The sequence below is a fragment of the Sus scrofa genome, chromosome 13 (genome assembly GCF_054392235.1).
Source record: "Sus scrofa isolate SSC_HxYL_T2T_F1_AM1 chromosome 13, Sscrofa_HxYL_maternal_Yorkshire_Landrace_v2.0, whole genome shotgun sequence".
Lineage (NCBI taxonomy): Eukaryota > Metazoa > Chordata > Mammalia > Artiodactyla > Suidae > Sus > Sus scrofa.
The window spans coordinates 69,010,078-69,019,689 of NC_139395.1; the positions used below are offsets into that span (position 1 = coordinate 69,010,078).

The 9,612-nt window shown below is 41.1% G+C and overlaps 1 protein-coding gene across 15 annotated transcripts in view; it reads right to left on the reverse strand.

Moving 5' to 3' along the window:
* SHQ1 (SHQ1, H/ACA ribonucleoprotein assembly factor) overlaps window positions 1–2,432 on the reverse strand; it is a 287,083-nt gene extending 284,651 nt beyond the window's left edge. For all 15 annotated transcript variants that reach the window (XR_014823534.1, XR_014823530.1, XR_014823536.1 and 12 more), the window contains exon 1: window positions 2,161–2,432. Coding sequence is in view for 4 of the 15 variants with exons in the window: in XM_084989028.1 (XP_084845154.1) it covers window positions 2,161–2,303 (143 nt within the window). In the remaining 11 variants the exon portion in view is untranslated. The remainder of the gene's footprint in view (window positions 1–2,160) is intronic.
* Window positions 2,433–9,612: the final 7,180 nt, after the last annotated feature.

The following is a 9,612-nucleotide window of genomic DNA, read 5'->3' on the forward strand; positions in this document are numbered from 1 at the left end:
GTCTGCACAAAGAATACTCTTTAGGAGTGTGGCTCAGCGGGTTAAGAACCCGACATAGTGTCCATAAGGATGCAGGTCTGATCCCCAGCCTCACACAGTGGGTTAAGAATCCTGCGTTGCTGCAAGCTGCAGTGTAGGTCACACATGCAACTCATATCTGATGTTGCTGTGGCTATAGGGTAGGCCTGCAGCTGCAACTCCGATTTATCCCTTGTCCGGGGAACTTCCATATGCCTCAGGTGAGGCCATAAAAAGAGAAAAGGAAAAAAAAGAAATACTCTTAAAACTGCTTTACATAGAGCCTACTATTTTGTCTTCATCAAAATTCCCAAGTTAAGCAAGTGGCTTTTATTCTGAAATTTTTATTTTATTGTATTTATTTTACAATCTTACCCCATTTAAGATCTTTTTTCTGAGCCTCTGATTAAGCATTTGTAATATGGGCAAGTAACAGAACATACTTTGTAGGCTTATCTTAAAATCAAGTGACACAGTTCACATAAAGACCTAATTTGCAGCTAAAATTCAATAAATGTTGGAGTTCCTGTCGTGGCTCAGTGGTTAACGAATCCACTAGGAACCATGAGGTTTCAGGTTCGATCCCTGGCCTCACTCAGTGGATTAAGGATCTGGCATTGCCGTGAGCTGTGGCGTAGATTGCATTGCAGACACGGCTCGGATCTCGAGTTGCTGTGGTTGTGGTGTAGGCCAGTGGCTACAGCTCCGATTGGACCCCTAGCCTGGGAACCTCCATATGCCGCAGGAGCAGCCCAAGAAATGGCAAAAAGACAAAATATAAAATAAAATAAAATAAATAAAATAATAAAATAAAATAAATGTTTGCTAACAACATCATCATCATTCTCCCATTCTTCATGTTTTGACTAAAACAGCAAATCTTCAGAAGGGCTTTCCGTAGCCACTTCATATAAATTTAGGCTCCATTTTATTCTTTATCAGTGCTTTTTATTTTCCTTCAGAGAAATCACAACATTTATAGTTATATGTTAACTTGTTCACTTATTGTTTTTCACTTCCCATTAGAATGTAAAATACATAAGACATCACTATATTCCCAATACTGAAAACAGCCTGGAATAAACCAAGAGCTCAATAAATCAGGCAAGGAATGAATAGCATTCATTCCTTGAAGAAACAGCGAAGTGCAATATGCTCAAGGAGATGGATTAAGTTAAGGCCTAATGGATATCCGAGCAAAACTGCTTCAGGCCCAGTGAAGGAACCAGCTTGACTCAAGAGGAATGTTTGTATGGGGAAAAACTACTTGGGCAGGCAAGTTACGCTGGAACTACACTTGATAAGAAAGACGAGATTTGAGGGAAATGAGAGAGCAAGATATTGACAATGTTGAGGAAGAATAACCTGGCAGTGTCCTCTGTAAAATGGGTCTAATGTGATAATACCTATTTCCAAAGATGAGAGTCCAGGAAAAATGAGATAATGTACATAAGCACTTAAAGGCACTGCTTGCCCACCACACAGAAGGGGAGTAATAAGTGTTAGCTGTTATCACTGCTGTTACTATTCTGCAAGGGGAAAAATGCAAACAGAGAATTAATTGATGAAGGCCCCTACTGAGGTTGGGGGCCAACAAGCACAATGAAGGGGCAAAATCAAAACGAGAAGGAGCAGACAACGAGGAGGTGGAGCATGAGGCTATTTAGGTCGGGGGTCCAAAGAAGGCGAAAATTTCAGGGAGTAGGGAGCGGCCAGCCAAGAAGAAGGGCTGAGAAAACCGACAAGGACAGGTCAGCTGGGAAGTCAGTGCGCGCCGTCCCAGGGCAAGTAGGACTAACGCAGAGAGAAAATAAAACAGCAAAAGGGACAAGCACTAGGGAGACAGGACAGAAACTGTAAAGGTGATATGGTCCCAAACCTCATGTTATAAAGTGGCTCCGAAATCTCTTCTACGCGGGAATGTAAGAAGATTTAAGAAGAAAATGAGCTTCTGCAGCATTCAGAGCGCAGAGTTCGTTTTCTCAGCACCTGCTGCGGAGACCCCGGTAAAAGGCAGTTATAATGCCGAGAAGTGCTCCCCTTGTTCTTTTAGCCTCCCTCGATAAGCAGTTATCTAACGAGTGAATAAATGAATGAATTCCTGAAACATGCTCTCCCCAGCGCCAGACACCCGGAACTCGCCTGAGAAAGTACGGCTTCGCGTAGAACTTGAAGTCGAGCCCCTCGAAGTAGACGTCAAACTCCGAGACCCGGGCGTAGGGCACGCGGATGGCGATAGTCAGGAAGTCGGGGTCCTGGCTGAGGTCGAACGCCGGGGTCAGCATCACTGCGCCGGACTCGGTTGCCCAGGTCGGTCACTGTCGCAGCAGCCGCGATCCCGCCACTCCAAGTCTCCAAAAAGTCCCCACGCGCCGTTACCCGCTCGGTGAGGCAAGGCGCTTCCGGCTCAAGGCGGAAGTGCTCGTGCGTGGGAGAGGAAGTCCCGCCTCACGCCGATCTCCATAGAGACGGGACGCTGTTAGTGGGGAGGCAGAGTAGGGAAACGGTGAATGGGGCTTAGAAATTGAACCCAGGGCATAGCTTAGAGGAACCCCGGCAAGAGTTCGTCTTAGATGCAACAAGCCTCTGTGAAGGTTCTTAGAGATAATTTTAACAACATTGGCATTGCAGGCAGTGAGTAACTCGTTTGTATCCCTTCTCGCCCACCCTAAGCTGTAACAACCTTGGGAAAGTTACAAAACTTCTCTGTTTCAGATATCTATCTTTTCTATAAAATGAAGGTAGAATTTAGCCTCATAGAGATGATGTGAGGGTAACATGAAATTATTCATGTAAACCTCTAACGACGTACTTGGCAAGTTGTCAGTGCATGGTGTATTGGAGCAGTTACTCAGTAGCCACAGAAGCGTCGTTACTGTGGTTTTTCCCTAGTTCTCACCTGCTTTGTCAACAGTTTCTCTTTCTCTCTCACTCTCCATCTTTCTCTGACGATTTCTCTCTCCTCCCTCTCCTCCCCCGCATCTCTCCTGTTTTGTTTTGTTTTTTTCCTGCCACTTTCTCTCCTCTAATTCCTTATTGAAATAGTTTTCTTGTTTAGAGAACGTCCATCCCACTCAGCTCGTTTAATTAGAGCACGAACGCCAAAGAACACGACTCAAAGAGGTTAAGCAATGTCTTACAGTCATGCATTTTACAATTACCAAAATCCAGAACGTCTGACTCAAACCCTGTTAGTGCCTGCACTGACGAATTGCAATGCCTCGGTACTTTGCTTCCTTTCCTCACATTTAACCTTACACTTATTCGAGGCCCTTTTCTTTTTACCTTCTCTTCCTTTTTCTGTCTTTTGTTTTTTGTTTTGCCTTTTCTAGGGCCGCTTCCCGCGGCATATGGAGGTTCCCAGGCTAGGGGTGTAATCGGAGCTGTAGCCGCTGGCCTTCGCCACAGCCACAGCACCGCGGGATCGGAGCCGCGTCTGCGACCTACACCACAGCTCACCGCAACGCCAGATCCTTAATCCACTGAGCGAGGCCAGGGATCGAACCCGCAACCTCAGAGTTCCTCGTAGGATTCGTTTAACCACTGCGCCACTAAGGGAACGCCAATCTTCTCTTCTTTGTATTTCCCCTTCTTAGTCTATGCTGTTCATACTTTCCCAATGCCTCTCTCATACCCTCCCTCTTCCCCAGCATATTCCCTTGGCCTTCCTTCTCTCTCATTTTATTTCCTGTTGTTCTACCAGTAACTAGAATAGTCCAGGAAATGTTTTGATTTCCTTATCTTAAATATTAGTGGAAGATGCATCAAAGTCATCTCCGGGGACAGTGGACCAGGTAACCTCAAAAGCCTTGTCAACCTCCAGTGTATGAGTCTTGAAAATTAGGCATCAGACAAGCATATTAAGAAGAGTAAATAAAATTTTAAAATTCAAAATGAAAAAAATCCCTCTGTTTAAACCTGGTGTTTTGAGAAAGGCAAAATAAAAGGTTGTGTGTAAAACAATTTAAAGAGTGCTCTTTACATATTCATCCATTCCTTGGGAGTAGACAGATTAACTGAATTGATGAATAGTCACTATGTCACAGCACCACACCATATCCTTTACAATGATCTCACTATCAGACAGCTCAATGAACTGGGCATTATGTATCTCATGGTTTGCCCAGGATTTCAAGGCTAGTGAATGGTGCAATGGGATTTAAAATCCAGATGAGTCTGATCTAAAATACTACAGATCTGTCTCCCTCTAATATTACTAGCTATGCCCCTTGTTTCACATTGTGAGCACAAGCCTCCTTGCTTTAGACCATACTGAGTCTTACAAATAATAGGCACTCAATATTAAAAATGAATTGATACAAATTTGGAATTAGTAAAGCCTTCAAAAAGTCCCTTGAGAAGGCCTTTGGCTGGATTGTTCCAAATTAGTGTCTCTAAAATGAATCTTTTTATCTACCATGGGACCTCATTCCTGCAGATTCACTAGCATTAATATTTTTAAATTATTAATGCCAAAGAATTGAGACTGAAGCTATGCATGAAGAAACACTATTTGAAAGCACGTTGCAAAGTAGAGCTATGCACTTCCTGGTTATTTCACTCTTTGCTTGGCAACACAAACACACACACACAGGCTTGGAGCACAGATAAACAGACTGTATAGTACAATGCTGCTACTGCTATTTATTTATTTATAGGAAATAGGTATTGCATTTGCTGTATCACAAAATACTGATAGATGCAACTATATAACATAGATTTATTGTTATTTTATTTGCAAGCTATAGTTCACTTTATTTTTGATTTCTAATTGGTGGTAAATTACACAAGTCAAAAGTTCATTCTCTTTTTTAAAAAATAAAATATTATAAAGTTCCCTTGACTGCTGTCCAACTCCTTTCTCCTACTTCCCCAAAGTTAATCCCACTAGCCACTCTTGCAGAACTTTTTATATATCTATATAATTTGTGGGTACCCCTCTTACTTTATATATGCATGAGTACATTCTCAGCCTATAGATGTTAATCTGCAACATTATTTTATTATTTCTCTTGGGTACTTTCTTAGGCATATCAGCATTGACTCGGAGATCTAGTCATGTTCCTCTTCTAGATGTAGACATTGCTTGAAAATAAAGACATTATTCCAACATTTCATGTTAACTCTGTTTAGAGGGAAGACAAACAAGAATAAAAATTTTCATCATTTTTGAGCATTCATCCCATTTTCTTAAGGATTATTTCCAGGTTGTCTTAAAAATTAATTATTTAATGGAAATAGTTTTTTTTCTGTGGCCACTGTATTGAGTATAAGTTTATAACCTGCCATCTCCAATAATATTAAACTAGCCACTTTTTTGGTCTAACAAACTTGATTGTGATCCACAAGGCTCAAAATTGAATGCTAACTTTAAAAAATGTTGTCTATAAACAATTCCAATTTCAACCATATTATGAAGTTCTACTGTCAGACATCTTTTCATGATGCAGTGCCCCTTGCTTCCAGAAGGTGGCAGACATACAGGCAAGAATGTTGTCAAAGTTTTGGCCTATGTTGGAAAGAGCTTTCCTGGATAAGCTGTTTTAACTCTAGTTCATCTTCTGAGCCATTTGAGGGAGATGGTGGCATCTTACACAGACCTTGAAAACAACAGCTTACCAACTGTTATTATTTTGGTATGCATCTTTTCAGTCTCAGTCTTTTCATAAAATTCATTAAAAAGTGTCTTTCTATACATAAAAAGTATAGGAAGCATTGTATAGCATTATATATAATAATCATAGCATTATACTACTTCAATTTGATTTCTCTTTTTGTCAAGTATATTATACCATAATTGTACCCTTCTTATTTATCAGTGTTAGTGTGGTTAACTCTGAAGAAGTGAAAAAGGAAATGATTCATTTTGAGAGAGGAGAAAAAAATGAAACCAATAGTAGATCATAAACAGAGATCAGAAAACTAGAATAAAAGTACAAAACCTAGAATACGAACTAGATTACACATTTTGAATTCTGGAAAAAAAAAGATATCCTTTCACATACAATGGAACTAGATGTCCTTAAGTTTTGCAATTATAAGTTATAAACTGATTCTAAGAGGGCTTGGATGAATTCATGGACAACCTACAGACAAATACTAGATTTTAAGAGATGGTCCCAACAGGATACAGACAAATACTAGATTTTAAGGGATGGTCCCAACAGGATACAGACAGATACAGTCTGACACTGGTGGTGCCTCCTATGTTTTTGAAACCCCTTTATAGTAAAGCACTACTCTTTTTGATCCTTGCATCAATTCTTCAACCCATTCAAATTATAGTTATTAAAAGAGCACAGCTTTAGCAATATAAATACAACACAGTATTTCGGGTAAGATTTAGTCCAATTCCAATTGTATACAAGCTCAGTAATGTTCTGAAGAAAATTTAAAAGAGCTAGAGCTGATTTCAGGGAGTTGTTTTTTTTTTTTTTTTTTTTTTTTTTGACATTTTTGTGCAGTGTGTAGCTAAGGGCTTAGCAACATATATTTCAGGATGCTAGTCCCATCCCATTAGATGAAATGCAGACCACAAGGAAATGCTAACCAAATAGCATTTTGAACTTCCTTCATTGTTTAATGTCATATATCTAAAAGACATCTACGGAAGGTACTGTTTTGATGCCCTGCCCAGATGCTCTTTACAGAACCAGGGAGACCATCTGTCAATGGCAGCAAATGTTGTGGGTGACCTCTTCTCCAAAGCCTTGCCCTAGCCCAGGATTTCTTCATTTCAGGTATTGGTGCTGGATAATTCTTTGTTGTGGGGGCTGTCCTGTGCGTCCTAAGATGTTTAGCAGCATCCATGGCCTCTTACTTCTTAATGCTGGGACCAGCCCTGCTGTTGTGACAACCATAAATCTCTCCAGACTTTGCCAATATCTCCCAGGGGACAGATCTGCCCACAGTTGAGAATGACTGCTCTAGATTGATGAGAGGCTCCAGGAAGTAATTACCACCACCACCCTCCCAGACCCATAGCCTTGAGGACTGGTGTGGGATACAGAAGACTGCCTTAAAGGGCAAATGACACACTGGTATGGCTTATGCTCCAGAGTTCCTTAAGGGATCAGGCCAAAGGTAGATTTTCCCTGAACCCAGCTCAGATTTTCCTTGCTCAGCAGTTTCCTATTCCTTCTCCTTCACTTCCTCCCTTATAGGTTTCTCCTGCATAACACCCCCTATAACAAGTCACATGCATTCAAATCCTTGTCTCAGGCTCTACTTCTAGGGAATAGGTCTAGGGCACCTGACCTATGTGCACATCTGGAAGAACCCCTTAACATTCCTTACAGTCCTGCAGAACTGCTGGAGAAAAGTATCTGTAGTATCTATGGAGAATACACGACACAGGTTTTTATATTAGGGTTCTTATAATCCAGTTATCCTTTTCCTTAATTCAGAGTGAAGCCTTCTCAGTTCTTCATGTAGAAATAGTTTAAATGTACCTCTTTTGGCATCAAGGTTGTGGTGAGATAGTAAATTGTTGCAACCATCTTAAAAAATTGTTTTGCAGTATCTACTAATGCTAAACATATGTATGCCCTAGTACCATACGATTCCTTTCCTTGATGCATAACAGAAATGAGTGGTAATTGTCCGTTAAGAGACATGTATAAAAATATTCATAGAGGCATTATTCATAACAGCCATAATAGGAGGCAATTCAACTGACCATCAAGAGTGGAATAAACAGGGAGTTCCCACAGTCTTGCAGCAGGTTAAGGATCTGGTGTTGTCTCTGTGGCAGTGTGGATTTGATCCCTGGCCCGGTGGAGTGGGTTAAGGATCCAGCATTGCCTCAGCTGTTGCATAGGTCAAAGCTGTGGCTAGGATTCTACCTCTGACTCGGGAACTTCCATGTGCTGCAGGTACAGCCATTAAAAAAAAAAAAAAAAAAAAAAAAAAAAAAAAAAAAAGTAGAATAGACAATTTGTAGTGTATTCACTCGGCATTGCTAAATACTAGTAAGGTAGCAGACTACAGCTACACGCAGCATGTATGAATCACATAGGCATTTGTAAAGTCAAAAAGACCAGATTCAAAAGGGTTCATACTGGATATTTCCTTACATAAAGTTCAAAGCAAGCAAAACTTATCTACAGTCATAGATGTGAGAATAGTGATTACCTTTGTGGGTATGTTTATTGACTTGGAGGATGCATGAGAAAGCCCGCTGGGTGCTGAAAATTTAGTTTTAATCTTGGTTTGGATGGGAAGTACATGGATATAAACATACATAAAATTCATAGAGCCACATATTTAAGATTGAGCACTTCAACGTATATAATTAATCAATATAAAAATTATGTGGATAGCTAGAAAACAGTCAGAAGAATTGAACCACCCCTGGAGCCTGATGACTCAGCCATGTCCCTCACATGGCATTGCCCTTGCCTGCAGAGAAGTAAGTTGTCCAAAGTTACCCTGCTCCAGAAGGCTAATGCAGGATATGAAGGCGCAGCTTCCTGTCTCAGATGGGGCAACCCTAAGAGCCCTCTTGGCTCCTGAGCTCTCTGCAGAATTGGTAAAGGCCTTGGTTGTAATGGCCCTGTGGGCCTCTGTCCAGTGCCACTTTCTCTTCTTACGGGTTTACCTCCCAAGAGCAATGCCCCCCCCCAAAAAAACCCATGTGCATTCTATTATTCTTCTGAGAATTTGTTTCCAGGAACCCCAATCTAAGATGCTGTCCATGCTACAGGTCTACTTCTCCAAATAGAATGGAATGCCCACCTTGTTTTCAGTATCAAAATCCCCAAAACTAACTCTACAGCCTCTTTTTTTTTTTTTTTTTTTTTGCTTTTTAGGACCACTTTCCCATAGCCACAGCATCACCAGATCCCTAATCCACTGATGGAGACCAGTGATGGAAGCTGCATCCTCATGGATACTTGTCCAGTTCGTTACCTGCTGAGCCACAGCAGGAACTCCCTATAGCCTCCTTCTTAACTTTTCTTTACTGGCATTTCTTCACTAAGTGATTTTAAACCATGATTTTGCCTATGGTAGCCACCCAGAAGAAAATCAAGCTTGTAGAGAAAATACTCAACGAAACTATGAGCTCGGAGTTCCCGTCATGTCTCAGTGGTTAACAAACCTGACTAGTATCCATGAGGACTTGGGTTCACTTCCTGGCCTTGCCCATTGGGTTAAGGATCCGGCGTTGCCATGAGCTGTGATGTAGGTTGCAGACGCAGCTCAGATCTGGTGTTGTCAGGTGTAGGCCAGCAGCTGCAGCTCTGATTGGACCCCTAGCCTGGGAGCCTCCATATGTTGAGGGCGTAGCCCTAAAAAGACAAAAGACAGAAAAATAACCATGAGCTCTAAGAAGGAGAAAAATAGGTCCTCCTGCAATTTGAAACAATTTCTGTTGATTATGGGTATTGTAAACTTATTTTAAGTACTTTTCTGTAAAGTTGAAATAGCATAACTGGGTTATTTTACATTATTTTTCCCAGAAGAGTTCACATTAGACACTCTTTTTTTCCTAAATAGGGATAAATCCTTTCAACGAGAGACCCTGACATTTGAAATGCATGTAGTAATTATGTCATTGTCCGTGGTTCATAATCAAGACACAGCCACGAACCC